Consider the following 20,638-nt stretch of genomic DNA (forward strand, 5'->3'; position numbering starts at 1 on the left):
TCTACGTTCCTGCCCTCACCTTTGTTCACGAGTTGTGGGTCGTGACCGAAAGAACAAGATCCCGGATACAAATGGCCAAAATGAGTTTCCTCCGCAGGGTAGCCGGCTCTCCCTTAGAGATAGGGTGAGAAGCTCGGCGTCGAGCCGCTACTCCTCCACGTTGAGAGGAACCAGTTGAGGTGGCTCGGGCATCTGGTTCGGATGCCTCCTGGACGCCTCCCTGGGGAGGTGTTCTGGGCATGTCCTACCGGCGGGGGGCCCCGGGGACGACCCAGGACACGCTGGAGAGACTATGTCTCTCGGCTGTCCTGGGAACGCCTTGGGGTCCCGTCGGAGGAGCTGGCTGAAGTGGCTGGGGAGAGGGAAGTCTGGGCTTCCCTGCTAAAGCTGCTGCCCCCGCGACCCGACCCCGGAATAAGCGGAAGAAGACGGACGGACTGGTAACAAAAATACTTGTAATATCTCAATGTTACTAAGAAAGAAGTCTTTGCAATTGTAGTATTTTCCTAAGAAACATGAAATTTGGTGGGCCACATGAAATGATGCCTGATCTGGCCTCCGGGCTTTGAGTTTAACACCTGTGCACTGTTAGAGGCTTCAATAAAGCATCCCCAGTCAGTAATAATCGGTTTTACTAGTAGGCAAAACACTAGTTCACCAAGATGCAAGTTTGGGAAGGATTGTTTACACTTACATTGTGGAACTACTTCTTTTACATTTAAATCCATTTGTAATAGTTCAAAACAGGTGACCTACTACAGTTAGTAGAGGTGTTGTATGCTCACGTTTATAGTACATACAGCACAAAATAAGGAAAAGCACGGGTGCTTAGTGCTTAGTGGCTAGAGTGGCAGCATAAAAGTGAAAAAGTAACAACCAATCGAGAGGAGACAGTCGGCGAGAGCATCTGTAGTCCCTCCCCGGGCCGCTCAGGGCTGAGAGGGGAACCGGTGTGCTAAATGCTGCTGCCTCAGAGGGACGATGGTGGAGGGTTGCTAAACATGGCGGCGCTCTCCGAGGATGGGAGGTACGGATTAAATTGTGGCCAACAAAGCGCAGACAGAGTTACCGTTCTGCACGTTAAATTGACCGAGACGGCACTGAGAGCGATTGAGAGTTACCAAAATTGCAAGGTGAGTAAAATTGATTCGCTTCGACTAAAAAAATGACCACCGGCTTCGGCTTGAGACTTTGGGAAGGCTGAACTGCCACGCACTGCTATAAGCTATTCGCGTTAGCTCAGTTGTTGGCAAGCGAAACTAAACGCTCAAATTTCAACCGTTTTAGTCTTTGGTCGTTAAATTAATCAACGGCGAACGACGAATCCGTCTTAAGACATTTGTGCCGATTGAGTTTTAAGAACTGACAAACGTTGTTTAACCAAGAACATTTGTTGTAAACTATGACTCTTCGAAAAGCTTTCGTTAGCAATCTGTTAGTGAGAAGCTTTAGTGCTGTGCTCGACAGACTACTGTAGTGCATTTTCTTTACTTACCATTTTCCTAGAAAAATTAATGTGCTTTTACGAATTTAGACAAATAAGAATGTCATTAATACGAGGGTGTCACCAGTCAATGTTACCCTGTAGCTCGAAATGCAAACTGTTACCCGTGTTAATTTATTTAACTTAAGTAGTGTAACGAGGTTAATTGTGGGGATGATGAAGTAAGTCTTAATGTAAATTTCAGCTTGTTCAACTTGGAGAATGTCGATCCAGTTTGCCATATGGGCCAACGTTTTAGACATAAAGTTACATATTTACATTTTTAAAAGCAACCTTGCAGAATAAGATTTAAAGCCAGGCTGCTCATTGCTCGTTAACTGACATGTTACCACTTTTGAGGTAAGATGAGCAAGTGCTTCTTGGCTTTACTTGGAAAAATGCTTCATTTTGCTGCATTTGCTGAGTCATTGAAATTATTTTGCATGTCAGGAGAAGAGGAGGCTGTTAGTTGTGTGTTATCTGTAGATCTACAAACGTGAACATTTAGTTTATTATAAGAATAAATTTACATTACCTTACATTTTGACAAAAATGTTTACCTTGTGTGTTTAATATTACTACCCCTGATCTTGGCAGAAGAATCTGTTAACTTGGTGTGCTATTTCGGCAAAACTTGGTGTGCTATTTGGGTTAAACTTAGGACACTGCTGCACTGCATAACTGTAGATATATTTAACTTGCTAATCTTGGACCATACACAGTCAGTGTTACGTCACCAAGGTATGACACAGGTGATCAGAACTGCACAGTCTGAGTTGTAGGTGCCTGAAGTCTACTTTGGCAACAACAACATTGTTACATAACACTGAGAGTCAGTGTTATCCCCCCCACACACACACCATGGACCCAAGCTGTGTGTAGTGTTCAGAGGTCTCTCAAAGTGGATCTTTATGGCACTAATGTATGTCACACATGAGCCATAATCTGGATTTTGCCCCCATGGTCAAACTCTGTAGAGGAACATTCCAGTCCTTTTAGATGAACTAGGTTGAAGGAATTCATTGTACTGCTCCCAAACAATTTGGATGTGGTGATGTCGGTGTGCACGCTGTGTTGGAGCCGCTTGCCATCTCTTGCTGACTGAGCAGCCAAACCTGCCTGCTTTTTGTTTCTTGCCCTCTGGGCAATGTGTGTTGTAGCTGAACCAGTGCTACAGAGGCTGGCTATCTTTGTCTTTCTGTGGTGATCTGAAATGTGATCAGAACTGGTTAGTGCGTGTAATGGTGGGGGAGGGAGTCGGTCAGTGGCTTGGGGAGTAGAAGTTTAACAACCATGACGTGGATCTCATCTTTCTGTGTCATTTAAGGTATACATTGGTCTTTTTAGGAGATGGCAAGTCATATAGAGATGCTGTTGTCTACATTTTTAAATGCAGATTCCACAGAAATTTGTTGATGTAAGTCTTTGCTTCAGCTGGGAGTCCAATGCCTCTCTGTCCTAACCTACTCTGTAATGCAGCATGAAGTCTCTGCATATTTGTGGCAGTCGACACCAGTCCAATTACACACAAAAACCTATAGAAAACAACAAGCTTTTCAGAAATAGCCTCTGTCAAATATCTTCAGCGCCTTGCTTTGACAATATGTAACAATCAGTAGCAAAGTAGCATAATGCCTAATTTTGGGGTTGATTTATTTTCTAAAATATCCAGAAAAAAGTTTTGTTTTATGGTCTTCTTGGTGCGACAGGCCCCTAAGGCTCTGCTGCTGCATCAAGATGTTTCAATTTACCCCGTTGCAGTCAAATGCATTGCTGGTTTTCCTAAATTTGTGTTTGTGTTACTAACCTGACTGGAAAGGCGCTGTCATCTGTATTTTACTGTTGTGTGATGTTGAACTGCATTTAATTGCATTTTTCTTAACTTTCACAGAATGTATCCTCTTTGCGGCCAACAATACAATTCAAGGGACTCCAAGGGGTAAGAATCTATTAGTATTTAGATAAAATTCCATGTATTTGGTAATGCTATATAGAACCAGAAACGGCACATTCATTCATTCATTCTCTTGCTTAGTTAAGTTAATCAGCTACTTACTGCTTCTGTTTTAGCACTAATCTATGCTATTAGTAGTCAGTAACTAAAGATGGTTGTGCTTATTTATGAAGTATTTATGCAACAAATGTTATGTGGGACAAATACCAAAAAATAAGATTCAATAGTCCCCTCATTTAAAAACTTTAATGAAAAAATAATTTTCTATAATGTATATTTTGAAGAATGGATGGGTGAATAAAAAACAATTTAATGTTTAATCAAGGTGATAATGATATACAGCATTCCTCTTTGTCACTAAACCACCTAACTAAGTTTTCGGATCTTTATTGATCTGCACTAAACTCATAATGTGAGATCTTTAAAAAAAGAAAAAGGGGGAAAAAAAGTCAAATTTTTGTTTGGAAAAGCAACAATTAGCCAAAGACCCCACAAGCAAATAAAAAAAAATCAGAAGATTTTTATGTATTTCCTGTGTGCGCAAACATACTGGACAAACGTCTGTCTAGCACAAACTGTCTCAATTATTTTTTGTTAGGAAACATTTTTAAAAATTCACGCCCCACGCCACCTCTCACCATGACTATAAAAAGTATAATTTGCCTATAAATTTGTTGTAAGTACACCCTCCTGCCGGGAACCCCCTGGGGGTGCCCGCCCCGCTATTTGAGAAGGACTGGTCTAGCAATATTATGTGGACTTTCAGGAGGCAACAGCTTATTCAGACGCTACACTGCTGTTACTTCCGAAATGTTTGACAAAGTAAACTAACAGTGCTCAACAATTTTTTTTTATTTTATTTTTTTTTAGCCCACCACTACCTTATATCATCTTATTCCACAGCTGCCCTATTTTTATGTGTTAAAACAATCAAACAGTATTGTGTATATAAAGCTCTTTAACCTTAAAATTAGAGCAGTCAAATAATTATTTAAAAAAAAAAAATCTGACTAATCACATCTTAGAATTTTGATTAATCACGATTAATCGCTTAATTAAAAAAGCTTTTATCAACTTTTTTTTGCCCACCAAATTTGAAGAGCACCACCTGTTCTGTTAATTCTTTCGACATTTAATGTTATGAGGACGTCTTCAACATTTTTTGATCAACTGCACACTCTCATCCTCATCTTTTTCTAATCAGTTAATTACTTGCATAATTTAAAATGGAACAAAACACCCCAATAGTTTGACATGAACAAATATCCTGAATGTCATACGCAAACATTTATTAAATGCTTTAATATAAAGCATGTAGTTATGTTTACTGCTCAAAAACAACCTGTGCTACCTTTAAACGTAGCCATCCGCTGTCAAACTAAAGGATCATTTGCGGCCAAAATTAATAGTGTGATTAATATGCGTTACTACATGATAAATGCGTTTTTGTTGTTGTTTGTTTAGTTTTTTTTGTGATTAATCGATGAGTTAACACTTTAAGTTAAAATACAATTATCCATGAATTTTGCCATTCCTGATTTAAATACAATATTGAGAGCTAACAGGAATTGCGTCTGAATTGGAGCACGTCATAACGCTGAAAGGACATTTTTTCGTTTGAGCTCTCAATGCAATGTTCAAGCATGGTACACTTCCTTGGCTGCTGCATGGTTGGAACAGGTGAATTTAACAATTTGTTTACGCAAAGGTGCGCAAAGGCGTTATCCATTCAATCCTCCACCCAGTTATTAATAACTGTTTACTGCAAAAGTTCCAGTAATGTTGGAGTGTATGACAAAGTGATGACGGCTGTAAATGCGCTTCGGCACGCACGAACGAGCGCAACAGGCTAACAGTGCTTTTGCATGATGCAGAACAATTGGCCCAGTGTCAGAGCATACTCCTGAATTTATATTGAATTAACAAAGAACAGTGACAAACAGCTATTCATTGACCTTTCTCAGGCTAAGTAAACATACTAGTTTATTATTATTTATTGTTTAAAATAAGTCCTATTAGAAATAACTGGCTCATGTTGGACTTTCTGAAGTACATTTGTGTGGATTCTTTCAGCGCATTAAAATACCCAAGACAGATTCTTCCTCTGATGCTTCCCACAATTTTGATTTCTACTTGTCTAATGTTGGCAAAGACAACCCTCAGGGAAGTTTTGATTGCATCCATCAGTATGTTTCCAGGTAATGGCTGAACTCTTCTTGTCCTACGACACGACAGCATGCCAGAGGCTTGTTCACCTTTCCCACACATGTCTCATTGTCTACAGCCCAGGGGCCTCTCACCTGGCATTATTGGCGACAGTACAGGACAAGGTCACAATATGCGCTACAAATGACTCCTACCAGGTGACCCGGGAGCGCATGACCCAGGCTGTGGAGGACACGCGTGAACGTGGGACCAAAGTCATCAAACCTGGGGGCCGGTACAGAGGCAAGGCCCTTCAATTCTTCATCACTCGGACTAAAAAACGACTGGTTTCTGTAGCTCTTGTAGTTTGACTCTACAGCCAGTCATCTGCTGTCCGCTCTGTTTGAAACCCAGCCCCTTTTCCAGGGACTGAATAGGTTGAAGCTGACCCGTCTGACTCTATTCAAAGCTTTTACGGCTACTGACTAAGTCAGTCTTTTCTAGATTAAAACCGTTGGACTGATGAGGGCCAAAGGTAGATGAATCATTTTATGTTTCACTGACACACCACCTGCCAAATGCTGCATGTCTGAAGCATGTACAGCTTACAAACAACCAGGTCTGCTCTTAAATTAATGGTTTCCTTCCACTCTAAAAACATGTCTAGGCGCATTTTCTCTTTATCTCATTAAAGATGAATGAATAACTTTAATAATAGTTATTATAGCTATCATAAACTTCAGTCATGTAACTTAAAATCAACTCAGCACAGGTTGGACAACAAAACATATTGCTTAATTATTTTAGTTAGTTCAGCTAAGTGTACTTTTCCCTTTTACATTTTGTTTTAAAACCTCTAGTTCCATATAATGTTCAACCATTGTTGTTACAACTTGCCTAAGAAATTATTTTGCTCGTGCTGCCATTTAGCTAGAATAACTTCACCGCTCAAGATCAAAGAAGACACTGAGGATATGTTGTGCTAGAATTGTACAATAGCCACTGTCAACAAATGTTCAGGGCATTATATTGTATCTCTCGTTCCCATCAGTGATGCATTGAAAAATTTAATCATTTCTCATTTTTGAAAATCCTGAGCAGAAAAAAAATAGAAAAATACTTATATAAATACTAGTAAACACTAAGGGCGCGAATCTATGGTCACCTCACGATTTGATTCGATTCCAATTCGCTACATCGGCTTACATTTTACAGTCCATGTAAAACACTGGTACTTTTTTAAAACAATTGAAGAACTCAAGGAAGAGCAAGGATTTATATTTCACACTATGACTTTTATTAAAGTGTCACGGCAACCTTGTTTACAAACACAAATTTCAAAAAGTGCCAATGGCCGCATTTGCTTTAACAAACGTCTAACTTCTCCTATAACAATACATTTACACAAAAAATATTTAAATGTATAAATCTGAGCATAACCTGTATTTTAATACTTGAAAGTGCAATATGCAGCAGGCAACAGTGGCTTTTAGTTTTTTATTTAAACTTCAATTTTTAACAACCCTGGATTGATTCAGAATCTTTTTAATGTGACAATTGATGCATCAAAAAAACGATTATTGTTTCCACCCGTAGTAAACACAGGGCCCAACGTCTTCATGAGTTTTTAGAGGATGCCTTTAAAGAGTTTGGCTGGCTGTGCAGGCGTTAGAATGCCATCGTTTTTTGTCATCACATTCCTGACATTACAGTCTTGGGCTTTTTAACTCTGAACAGTCGAGCAACATTATCAAGATGATTATCTCATTATTGAAAGAATATGTTGTCGGTGTGCTTTAAGACGCAGATTGACGTAGGTTGTACATTTCTTTGGCTGTGTTATATTTTATGACAATGGATAATATGACTAATCATCTACAAGGACTGAAACACAAGCAATGACGCGTTACTAATACATGTGATGTTTGACTGCACAAGACCTGGAATATAAAACTGGACGTGAGAATATTGTTTTCATTTGTAAACAGGATTTCTTCTTTAGTTTCCTAACTTTTGTGGTTTGAGTTAAAGGAAGAACAAAGAAGTCCAGTTTTGGCAACTGTTATTTACTAGCGTTCTGGCTCAATCACCAGACAGACTGGCACACCTGTTTGTCGGTTGTGCTGCTGTTGTCACATAATTAGACAGTACAGACTGGGATAGGCTAACAGATGCGCCTGCATGGCGGTCATGTTGGCAAGGGGCGACAATCCCCTCATTGGCATTAGTTTAGTGTTGCTAACGGCGTGCAGCTCAAAAGTGGTGCGTTTTATCTAACTATTCTTATCAATGGCTGTTGTTTATTCGGGCGCCGTCATGTACATGTCTCGAAAATGCTATACTGTTCTGATTTTAGTAGTGTCTCCAATCGTAACAGGTGGAAAATAGAAGCTAAAGTGCTAACCTCGCCCTTGAAACAACGCAATTATCACCGCCACTCCAAGCACCAACAAAGTTTGGATGAACATAAATAAATAAAAAATCTTCTTCTTTTTAATTTTAATTTTATTTATTTATTTAAATAATAATTATTATTTATTTTTTTATAGACTTAAGTGATTTTGTTAAGTAGTGTGCATTTTTAGGCCCATTAAAAATACAAAATAATTTTGTACTATATTGTATTTAAAGGGGAAGTCAACCCCAAGTTTGACGTATTTAAATGTAGGGATGTAATATATTGCTTTTAAAGAGCGATATAAAAGCGAGATAAAGATATTAAAACTGCCACAATATATCGGCGTCGTCATACCCTGATATCGTATTGTGATGTTTGGATATCATTACCACACTATTTAAATGTGAAGTCAACTCCACAAAAATTATTTGACAATAATATGTTCTATGTAGCCCCACTAGTCTAAATACGGCATTTTGGTTAATATTGCATTAGTAGAATATGAGTTAAGCAGCAAAATCCAGCCGTTTTTATCCATCTCATGGTGCGGCCATTTTGCCACTTGCTGTCGACTGAAGATGACATCACAAGTGACATCACAGGTCTCAGGTAACAACCAATCACAGCTCAGCTTCAGAAAACTGGTGAGCTGTAATTGGTTGTTGCCTGAGCTCTGAGAATCTGTAATGTCATCTTCAGTCGACAGCAAGTGGCAAAATGGTCGCCCCCTGAGATGGATAAAAATGGCTGGATTTTGCTTCATAACTCATATTCCCAAAAATGTATATTAATCAGAATGTCATGTTTAAATTAGTGAAGTCACATATAACATTTATTATTGTCAAGAAATGTTTAAGGTTGACTACCACTTTAAAAAAGTTTTCAATTTAACGGACAATTACCCCTCCCTCCTTATTAGTCTGTGAAAACAAGGTTTAACTGTATATACACTAAGGATGAAGCTCATTCATTTCCATGATGGAGAAACCAGCACCACAATTTAAGAGAAGTCCATACAATCGACTAAACAAGCGTAAACTCCTCCATCTTGTTTGTGGGGGCTCTGGGGAGATATTTGCATTAACAAGGCAAGATGGAAAATGGGGAATGTGAGGAAACTCTGACAAAAGGGGTAGTTAAAAAAGGGGGGAAAGCTTGTTAGAAGCTGCTTGTTTGTAGAATGGGCATCCAATTGAAAATTAAAGTGGAGCATTAAACCTCTTAATTAAATGGTGGCTACAGCTTAAGGCAACAAACTATTCTTTGTTTTATTTTATTTTTTAAAACTAAATCTTACCACTTAGTTTTCTCAGTCTCTGCTTTTTGACATGGAGGAAGAGGGGGAGTATTCCCTTTTACTAGTCTTAATCTCAAGAGCTTTAGAATTTCATAATGCCTAAGCACCAGTCGGTATTAGCAGGCTCAGCAACATCTCCTAGACCTTTCTATTCCAATTACTTTTCTAAAACAAGCCACTGCAGTTTATTTTGGAGTGTAATTTCTGAAGTCATTGACCTCTAATTTACACAAGATTTAGCTATCTGTACTTAATTACAGGCTTTCGGCTTGATAGAAGTTGATACATTTGCTGGTTTCAGTAAGTCATACACAACTAATCTCATGGCATCTAGAGCAGCTTGCGAATGTCCCCCTATGTGGTTAATAATAAACTCTCTTTCCCCAGGAAAGCAAGTACATGTCCGTAAACCAGCACTGTCAACACCGGAGGTTGTCCCAGAGCGCAAACGATCAACACCCATCAACCCAGCCAATACAATCCGCAAGTGCCTCTCCAACAACCCCGTTTCTCAGCGGCCGTTTCGGGACCGTATCGTTCACCTGTTGGCGCTAAGGTCCTACAAGAAGCTGGAAGTACTTGCTCGTTTGCAGCGGGACGGCATCAACCAGAAGGACCGGAACTCCTTGGGGACCACCCTGCAACAGGTGTCGTAATGTGTCATGGGTTTTGAACGTCTCTTTGCTGAACACCATTTGCATGCGCAGATGTGCGTCCACCACAGGATATGTTCAGTTTCTTGCCGCTTTCATGCAGTCATAGCTAAACTTAAAACTTCTTTTGAAAACAGGTGGCAAACCTTAACCCCAAAGACAACACATATTCACTGAAGGACTTTGTTTACCGTGACGTCCAGAGGGACTGGCCTGGCTACTCTGAAGATGAGAAGACCCAGGTGGAGCGTATCCTGACTCGGTAATTTCTGTTTCACCATTTCACTTGTATAACGTATAAACATCCAATCTAGACTGCCAGTTTGAAAGGGTCTCAGCTTTTTATGCTAATTGCAATCCAGAAGCCTGGAATTAAATGATTTATATTGCCCAGTTCTCGTTACTGATGTTAATTCAAGTTTATGATGTAAGTTAGTGTGCGTCTTTATATATTTTTTTGTTTAGTTTTTTTGTGTAACACAGCCAATATTATTTCTCTGTCATCTTTTCCTTCTTCAACAGCAAACTTGGTCTTCCTACTGAGGCGCTTTCTTCAAACAGCTCTCCCAAAGACAGTTTACCTTCATCCCCACGGGTATTTTTCTCTACAATCACTCTCACGCACGCACACTTCCAACCTTCTTCAAAATATGTTTCCCCTTTGCAGAAACGCCAGCCAGATTTTGACTTTATAGATCCTTTGGCGCCAAAGAAAGCCCGTATCTCTCACCTCAGCAATCGTGGGCCAGCCACATCTTTATCCTCGTCATCCTCAGCCCGCCGTGAGGATGACGGAAGCCCGGGTGCTAAATGCTCTTCTCTGCCCTCCAATGTCATCTTGGGCCCTCCCAGCCACCTCCCCGTTCCCTCTCACCAGCAGCCTAGCCCAGCCTCCACCTCCAACTCCCCCAGCACACCGGATGGCTGCGGCACCCAGGACCTGCCTTTGGACCAGAGTTCCTCCTGCAGGGACCCTTCGCCAAGTCCCTTGTCATCTGAAAAAGCTTTGCTGCAGCATTATCAGGCCCCGATCCCGGCGACATCACCGAGCCCTCCACCCTGCGCCTCGCTCACTGTTACCTCCACTGTGATTAGCAGCCCTACCTTGTCTACCAGTGACAACATGAAGTTCAAGAAGAAGTCCAAAAAGCACAAAGACAAGGATCGCCAGCGAGACAAAGGGAAACGGACAGAAAGGGGCAGCAACAGTTCTCCTAGCATAGTCGAGCAGGCAAAGGAGAGTCCAAAATCGAAAAAAGAAAGAAGAGAAGTTACGGACAAGAATCCTCACACATATCAAGGTGAGTTTTGAGTGATTACCTTCTAGAAGGCTTACGTCTGTCCGTTGCATATTTTAAAGTCCATACCAGGGTTATTATAGTTTTGCAATTTTCATTTTAGTTTTTATTTTCTTCTTATTTATTTATTTATTTATTTATTTATTTGTATTCAGTTAGTTTTAAATAACTAGTTTTCAGTGCGATTCTGTTAGTTTTTATTAGTTTTAGTCACCGCCTTCCCGGTATTTGAAAAAATGCTTACTTTTAGTTTGTTTCAGTATTAGTTTTTGTAAAAAAAAAATATATATATATTACTTTACTTGTGAGCTATATCTAATAAACACCATGGTAAAATAAAAAAATAACACTTATCTTGTGTTGCATTTTGGCTGAGGTTAAAGGAAAAAGCAGCAAACTGAGCCATTGAAGCTAAAATTCAAGCACGCAAAATTGTCGCCAAGGAGCGACGTTATCTAAAGGTGCTTTTCTATTGGCTGCTGCTAGATGACGTTACCTCTGTGTGACACACTTTCATATGTCCTTGTTTTTTTTGTTTTTTTTTTTCATTAACGAAAATGTTTTTGAAATTTTTGTTTATTTCATTAGTTTTTGTTAACTAAAATAACCTTGTTCCATACCTCAAATGTTCATCTGTTAGCGTTTTTTCCTGTGCATGTGCCACTCCCCATTTTTTAACCAAAACATCATCTTTAATAATTCACTGGAAACAAGATCAAAATTCAGACTTGTGGCTCAATGCTCTCTCAGAATATGATAACAGAATAACACAAGATTTGTGCCAGTATCTAACATGAACACTATGTACCGGTAATTAAAAAAAAAAAAAAACTCTCAAAGCCAAGCCTGTGGCAGTAAAACAACACAAAAAGCTAAATTATGAACAGCCATAAACTCCAGGTCAAAACCTGAAGTTTGTGTACAACTTAACTGTATTTCACTGTCTAAAAAGTGTTCAAACTATTGAGCATTGACTGATCCATTATTGGACAACTAACACTCACAGTTCAGAGGTCATTGAATTGTATACTGTAAGCTCTGGCCTTCCCGTGTGGCGTTCAATATTCTCGAGTTGCCGCGTGCGTGTTCCACCACCCCCCCCCCCTCCTTTTTTTCTTCTGGGTACTCGTTTCCTGCCAGATTCCAAAAACATGCATGTTAGCATAAGGGTCTAAAAAGGTTTCATTTCCAACCCTGGGATGAGAGAACTGTTTATTTTTAATGCTAAATGTTTTTAGTCAAGATATCCCTAATATTTTGTCCTTAACAACCTTGTATTATATAAATGGCATCCACACAATAAAACGGGACTTTTCACAGCCTCCTAAATCCAAACCTCTGAAGTGAATTTAATGAAATATAAATATGTCAATCCTCATAAGAGAGCAGCTTGAGTTCAACCCAGGTTCAGTTTGAGCTGTAGATCTCGGCATGATCGCGCCAGTATGGAAAAGAAGAGCAGTGGCACCTGGGTTTGAAAATTAAAAGCATTCGAATGGTTAGCCAACACCCAAGTCTAAAGTGTTTAATTGCACAAATCTAAAAAAAAAAAAAAACCTGTTACGATCAATAAAACTCAATTTGCTTTTATAGTACTTCATTAGGTTGGCTGATCATTGTGTAAATTATGATAATTGGCCACATGTCATTTAATTAATTGTATTTACTTTAATTAATAATAATTGATTAAATTTAAATAAAGTAATTTTATTAATTAAAGGTACGTGGTTGAAAAGATTGCCTACCATTAAGTAATGCACTTCTCTTTCAGACTACCCAGAAAAAGAGAAGAATCGAGGCCAATCTGTTTTCTCATCCACAATCGAGGCCCCCGACTATGAAATGTAAGTTGCCCTGAGAAACTTTACTTTCAAAATGGCCCATTCACATGAAAGCAGGGTGCATGTTTTAGTGCGGCAGGTGTGTCAAGTATTAAACAAATTAACTTATGACAAAGTGCAAGTTAGAGCTGTCTTGAGTTTTCAGTCTGCACAAATTTGACTTAATTTTTACATTGTGGTGAATCTTGCCATGTCACATTTACTTCCTGTTTTACACCTGTAATTCAAATCCATTGCATCACTGAGTTAAACATGGAAACTCTGACATCCTTTTTGGCTTTCTAGAAAGTACACAGCACTGGTGTCCACGGACCAGAGGCAGCGCTACAAGGACGACTTCAATGCCGAGTACGACGAGTACCGCCGGTTGCACGCACGCGTGGAGAAGATCACGCGACGCTTCACACAGCTGGATTCCAAGTGCCGCAAGCTGGCACCGGGCACCAAAGAGTATCAGGTCATCCTTTTTTCTTTTTTTCCTTGTCATTTTTGTGACACACTACTGGTTGATATAAGCAGAAGATCGCAGCTGGTTCACATGAGTTCTTATGAGTGTTTTTATTTTATGTTATAGAAAGTGCAAGAAGAAGTCTTGAAAGAGTACAAAAAGATGAAGCAAGTAAGCAGCCACATTGTGACATTGCTCTTTGAAACATACGTATTGCATTTCCTCAATAGAATAGTGACCTCCCTTTTTTTCAATGGTGTTGTTGTAATAAGCACCTCACCCTTCATAGACACCTCCTTTTTTTCTGCTCAAGGGGAAAGAAAAAAAATAATACCAGTATTTGCTTGTACTATACGCCCATACAATAACTGACACTCACATGCATATGGATGCTTATGTGCAATTTGAAAGGTACGGAAGCCTTTACCAATCTTTGACAAGATTTAGAGTTTATACAGTGGTGTACTTGTGACAAACTATTTCACAAACCTGGTTCATCTAACATATTACAACTTGTTCAAAATATATATGATGAACTCATGCTAAATTTTTGTGTTTATAATAAATGTTCATCAATATAAGCAATTTAATCAACAACAGCAGAGAATTGTATGTGATTATTTGCATGGATGTGGCAAGAAATGAGAACCTGATTATTTTTATGTGCACAGATGACAGTAATGTGGAAATTGAATAAATAGTTTTGAGAAATTCAAATCTGATCTGAGAAATGTACCAAAGTGACTGAAAAAATGTAAAAGTGATCAGCAGAACAGGTGTAAATTATATAAATTGGATTTATTATATTATTTATCATTGACTTATGTACTGTAATTTATGTATGTATGTAGATATATTTGAACGCAAACACAATTTTTTGACAATAATGTTCTGTGCAGCCCCACTAGTCTAAATATGGTATTCTGGTATATTGCATTAGTGGAATATGAGTTAAACAGCAAAATCCAGCTATTTTTATCATTATCAAAAGGCGGCTATTGGGTTGGGTTGCTGCCGACTGAAAATGACATCAATGTTGTTCAGGGCTCAGGTAACAACCAATCACAGCACAGCTTCAGAAAACAGGTGAGCTGTGATTGGTCGTTGCCTGATCCCTGAACAACATTGATGTCATTTCAGTCGACAGCGAGTGGCAAAATGGCCGCCCCCTGACATAGATAAAAACGTCTGGATTTTGCTTCATAACTCATATTCCACAAATATAATATTAATCAGAATGTTATGTTTAGAAAAGTGAGGTCACATATAACATATTATTGTCAAGTTTGACTTCCACTTTAAAGAGGGAGGTTAAAAGTTGCAATTGAATGTGAAATGTAAGAAGGACAGAAAAAATATAATTATTCTTACCAGTGATCCTTTTCATTTGAATTTTGTTTTCATGTAACCATGTCTGCTATTTTTTTTAATCACAGTAAATTTGGGGAAAGTAATGCTAGCAAAAACATCACCTGCTACACAAAGCTTACAGTACAACATCAAATTAAAACTGTATAAAATCTTCGCAAGCTGTCTGAGGGAGAAAGTGTCTTTTTGTGGCAAGAAGCACAAATTTGTCCGATTTTGAGAATGTTGACTATACTGTACGTTGTGCACGTGAAATACAAAGTAGCCTTTATTTGAACTGATAAAACTGTACAAAACCAGGCCTCCCCCAAAAGCGTTAATTTTAAGTCTTCTCTGCAGTTGCCCTTTAAGCCACTAATATGTAATATTTCATCATGACCTGTTGCCCTTGCTTACCCCTGCACTGGTTATGCTCTGACATTCTGTGCCTGTTGTGATTCCAGCACAGCCCAAACTACCACGTGGACAAACAGCGCTGCGAGTACCTGCATAACAAGCTGGCGCACATCAAGCGACTGATTGCAGATTTTGACCAGCGCCAAGCCCAGACTTGGTGCTGAGAGTCCTCTCGCCACATCACTGATCAGTATTGCGAAAGGAGGGTCCAACCAGAATGGGGGCGGGTCCAACTGGCTCTTATTTATTCACACCCCCACGGTTTGGTTCCTTTTTTGCCTTTTTCCCCGCTTTCCTTCTTTCATTCCTTCCTTTTCCAAGCTTTGATTCCATGTTGAGTTCCCCGTCGACTTACTTTCCCTCCTCAGTTTTGGCTCCCATTTATTTGGTCCGCTTTTCTCTCTTAAAGGCCCTGTGTGTGTGGGGGGGTTTCTCACAAGTGTGGGCTACATGAAGAGCACGTGTTTTGGGGGACTTTTCATCTCTTCTTTCCTTTTGAAAGACTTTATCTTGCAGCAATTAGAAATATTTTTGAGCTTAAAAGAAACTATTGACTTGTATTTAAGAAAAAGAAGATCTATTTATTTTGGGACTTGTAGTGCAAAAGAGTCCTTAGAAGATTTAACGTTTGGTAAACAATGCAAAAAACAAAACAAGTAATAGATAGGCCTTATATGTTTTGACATTGTGAAGCCATTTTGCACATAAGATCCAGATATCATCTCTTGGCAAAAATGTCTCTCTTGCCTCACTGCTGACTTCTCGCACTGTTGGAGGCCATGTGGCGCAGGGCCGAGCGCGAGAACAGCAAGGATGCGAAATGGAGAAATTAGTGAACTGATGTGTAAATGGATTGGATGAACTGTTGGAATGGCCATGCGGGGTGTTGAGAGGGAACTAAAGGTAAAGACCTCCTTGTGGGCGGTCTTCCCCCTGCACCAATGTTGTCTGTGGTGTATTATGGGTGCCTTAAGAAGTTTACACTCAATGTTGGTGTAGGGTCACCCTTTTGGTGCATTGTCTATACTGAAGAACTACAGATGCCTGGCAAAAGGCTTCATATGTGTGTATGTATGTGCGTGTGTGTCAGAAGCAGAACAAGAAGGGATGTGAAGACTGGAAGGTTACAAACTGCATGAGTGTGAGTCTGGATGATTGTGTGTGATTGAGAGGGGAAAGAAAGAAAATGGAGAAAAAAATAACTTGAAAACTGAAAATCATATGAAAAAAAAAGCTGCTATTGTTTGACCAGCCAGAGCACTTGGGATCAACCTGGCTGGAGTAACAAATGAGACGTTTGTCGGTTCTGACTTGCCTCTTCTGATGTGTGGATGTGATTCTTCACCAAGCCCATCCACCACACAACAAACATGTCTTATCAGGTCAAATGTATTTTGATCATTTTGAGTTCTGCCCACCATTGATCCTTAATAGGGGTTATTCAATGAAAGCATTCTATCCAAATATATTTTTGAGTCTTTAACAAGGGAAACGTTTACAAAACCTGTGTTCAATCTTGATAATTAAATATTTTTCTGATACACTTATATCGGCTAGGACTTTCTGATTGGTAAATGAGCCCCCCAAGAAAAAAAACCTCCCATTCATTGGTCCACACCAGTTCACGCTGCAAAAAAGTTTTCTAGGGTGCCTGCCAGTCATAGGCCCTTAGAATCTACATCACTTTTATTTCCCTGTTCATTGTGCTGGGTCCACCTGAAACTATGCAGAAGGCAAAAACGTTTATATTGTGTACGTGTTGCACCTATGGCGCCCCAGCAACCAAAGAGATGCTTTCATTAAAATAAATAAATAACAAAAAAATGAAGCTTGGAATGTTCTCGTGACCTCTTGTTTGAGGAGGTATTCATTAAAAGTCTTAAATGAAACAAGATTAACAAGCACTGGCAGTGTTCTGCCATGGTTAAAAAATAATAATAATAAAAAATCAAGTGAATTTTGGATGAAATTTGATCCTGCCCAACTGAAAATGTACAAGACATTTCAATAAAATCCACTTGGTTTCACCTAAAGGAATTGTGTCTTCCATTGTGTACTGTAAATTGAACATGGACCTGTTCCCTGTGAGTGTTTATAAAATGCTTAGTGTTATTGGTGTATAATACCAAACTGTATATTACATCAAATATTCATTAGCATGCTCAATAAAAGCATTGCCATAGTGACCATTTCCCTCCCAAAAATGCTGTATTTATTTGCTTCTTGTAATGATGATCATACAGGAAAGCATAATGATTGCATAGTCAGGAATGTACTAAATCCAAACAGACTGCATGTGTTTGTCCCGACATACATTTTGAGGTTGCAAACGGCACAATATCAGCTTGGTGGCATAATGTCACGACACGGCACAACTGTTACCGTATGTACGCTTACATTTATGGCCTACAAATGTTTTCCATACTAATATTTACAGTAAATGTCTTAATTTTCTTGTCAATATGTTGTATGCACCCCCATTAGTCTAAACATGTCATTCTGATTAATATTGCGTTTGTGGAATATGAATTAAGCAGCAAAATCCACCTGCCCCCCACCCCCAATTTCTTGAAGCGGACATTTTGCCACTTGCTGAAACTTAACTCAAAATGGCTTCCCGTTGCTCAGGTAATGACCAAACACGGCTCACGTGTTTTATGAGTTTGGTCATGTGATTTGCAAGATGAGTTATGATTGGTCGTTACCTGAGCAACTGGGATGTTATTTTCAGTCGACAGCAAGTGGCAAAATGGCTGCCACTTGAGATGGCTCAAAACGCATACAATTTGCTGCTTAAAGAATTCAAAGATTTCATATTGTTCACATTTAGTTAATTTGTTTTGTAATACATATACGTCATTTCCAGCAAGTTGTGAACTGTAGTTCGACTAAAATCTAATGGCACCTTCTGATCGTTTCCAATCTTAGTGAAGTTTGAGCCTTTGGGTCTTCTTCTTTTCCTTTCGGCTTTTCCCTTGAGGGGTCGCCACAGCGAATCCGTTGCCTCCATCTAAGCCTGTCCTCTGCATCCTCTGCTCTCACACCAACTACATTCATATCCTCTTAAACTACATCCATAAACCTCCTCTTTGGTCTTCCTCTAGACTTCCTGCCTGGCATTTGGAAACTCTGCATCCTTCTGCCAATATACGGACTACCTCTCCTCTGGACATGTCCAAACCATCTCAGTCTGGCCTCTCTGACTTGATCTCCAAAGCCTCTAACATGTGCTGTCCCTCTGATGTACTCATTCCTGATTCTATCTATCCTGGTCACTCCCAAATGAAACCATATTGCTGCTCACAAATGTTCACCTCTGCCTTCAGTCTAGCTTCAACTACTCTTTCCCATAGCTTCATTGTGTGGCTAATCAGCTTTATTCCTCTGTAGTTGCAACAACTCTGCACGTCTCCCTTGTTCTTAAAAATGGGCACCAGCACACTTCTCACTATCTAAAATCCTGTTGAACAACCCAGTCAGAAATTCTACTGCTCAGTCTCTCCCTCCTTACTATCAACCTAGCATACAAGTCATCGTAAGCCCCTTGTTTGGCATTTGCCACTTCTACTTTCACCTTACGCCGCATTTCCCTGTACTGCTGTCTATTTTCTCCAGTCCTCAGTGTCCCACTTCTTAGCGAAACCTCTTTATCTGGCTCCAGTTCTCACCTTCTCATTCCACCACCAAGTCTTCTTATCTCCTTTCCTTCCATATGACACACCAAGAACTGTCCTACCTGTCTCCCTGATCACATTTGCTGTAGTTGTCCAGTCATCTGGAAGCACCTCCTGACCATCCAACTATCTCAACTCCTTCCTGAAAATCATAAAACACGCTTCCTTTTATTCTCCTTTCTTCCTCTTCTTTGTGGGTGTAGTTGCTTTACTCACCGCTAGGACTACCAAAAGTGACGTTTTAGTAGACACGCTACCGGGCTTGGGGAGTAACGGAATACATGTACTGCCGTTATGTAATCAGATTGCATTTTTTTTTTTTACTGTATTCCATTACAATTACAGGAAAAAACATGTAATCAGATTACAGGTACATTTATTAAAAATGGGGATTACTTTGAGGGATTACAATTTCTACAATGAGAGAGAGAGTGCGAGAGAGTGAGTGCGTGACAGGGACCGTTGCTACATGTCGGGGAGGTACGAACAAACGAACTATTCGTGTCCGCCACACGCGGGCAGTTTGAAAAAGCTTCACGGACGGGAGGAGGAAAAGGCGACTGGTATTGAAATTTACTCGGAGCGAAAGTTTGAGCTGAGAGTCCAGTGGCATGCTACGCGCTGTAGCTTCTTGCTAGCTAGCCCGCTATAGCCTACAACCATAATGTGAGTTACACCTTCCAAACAAATCTTCCTCTCACCAATTCACTATTTAAACATCATACATGACTTATACACAGCTAAACTTGTGACTAGGATAAACGTTCATTTTGCAGTTGATGTCGCACATCATCATCCTCATTGTATGACTCTATCTATCTGTGAGGTGTGGTTGATTTCAGTGACAGTTCGAAAACAGCATAAGGCCTTCAATCCATCAATCAATAGCCTACTGCTTTTTAATTACACAAGGATTTTGCTATTTGTAGGTCACTATCACCCGCAAATAGCAGGGGCACATTGTATAGAATATATATTGTGGTGATATTTATTTTGTCTTCATGAGCATACTCAATATTGGAGTAATCCAGTTACATAACTTATATCAGTGGTCCCCAACCACCGGGCCGTGGACCTGTACCGGGCCGTGGGCACCTTTGGACCAGGCCGCACAGTTGAAAGAATAAAAAAACCGTACTGTACTTCCGGTTAATTGATTAGCCGAGGCTTAAAAATATTTTATTTTGAAAAGTGACCAGATTCTCTCTGCTTACGACGGACTCTTGACACATGTCAAGATGCTAATTATCTCCGTCGCGTTTTGTTACCCTTGTTATGGTAGTGGACTTGCGTTTGTTGTCGTAGCCTTTTATTAATCAGCTGACGAACAGCCAAGCATCCACACACCCCCACCCAACCCACTGGGTTGCCGGTCCGCCAAAGTTGTGGACATGTATGAACCGGTCCGTGGTGAAAAAAAGGTTGGGGACCACTGACTTATATTATTGTACTTGGATTACGTCACTAACTCATTTTTTTAGCAGGTAACTTGTAACTGTAATGGATTACATTTTAAAAGTAACCCTCCCAACCCTGCACGCTACACCAAACACACATTGCACACAGTGGTTGTGTAGCGATTATTTGGGTTGCCGTAATGGTTTATGAGAAATTTAGACGGTACTGAGGGGAGGTGTTATTTCCTCAGCAACCTCTGGGGCACCACGTTGACTTTGCTTGTTT

At 39.8% G+C, this 20,638-nt stretch overlaps 1 protein-coding gene across 1 annotated transcript; it reads left to right on the forward strand.

Annotated features, from left to right (window-relative positions):
• Positions 1–902: 902 nt before the first annotated feature.
• On the forward strand, positions 903–17,314 carry ell2 (elongation factor for RNA polymerase II 2). Its single transcript, XM_077573765.1, has 12 exons — positions 903–1,133; positions 3,375–3,422; positions 5,511–5,635; positions 5,722–5,885; positions 9,665–9,924; positions 10,068–10,192; positions 10,453–10,525; positions 10,598–11,231; positions 13,000–13,072; positions 13,355–13,526; positions 13,644–13,688; positions 15,329–17,314. Exons 1-12 carry the CDS (start codon positions 960–962, stop codon positions 15,443–15,445), a joined length of 2,010 nt encoding a protein of 669 aa, XP_077429891.1. The 5' UTR covers positions 903–959; the 3' UTR covers positions 15,446–17,314.
• The last annotated feature ends 3,324 nt before the right edge of the window (positions 17,315–20,638 follow it).

This window comes from Vanacampus margaritifer, chromosome 8 (assembly GCF_051991255.1).
Source record: "Vanacampus margaritifer isolate UIUO_Vmar chromosome 8, RoL_Vmar_1.0, whole genome shotgun sequence".
Classification (NCBI taxonomy): domain Eukaryota; kingdom Metazoa; phylum Chordata; class Actinopteri; order Syngnathiformes; family Syngnathidae; genus Vanacampus; species Vanacampus margaritifer.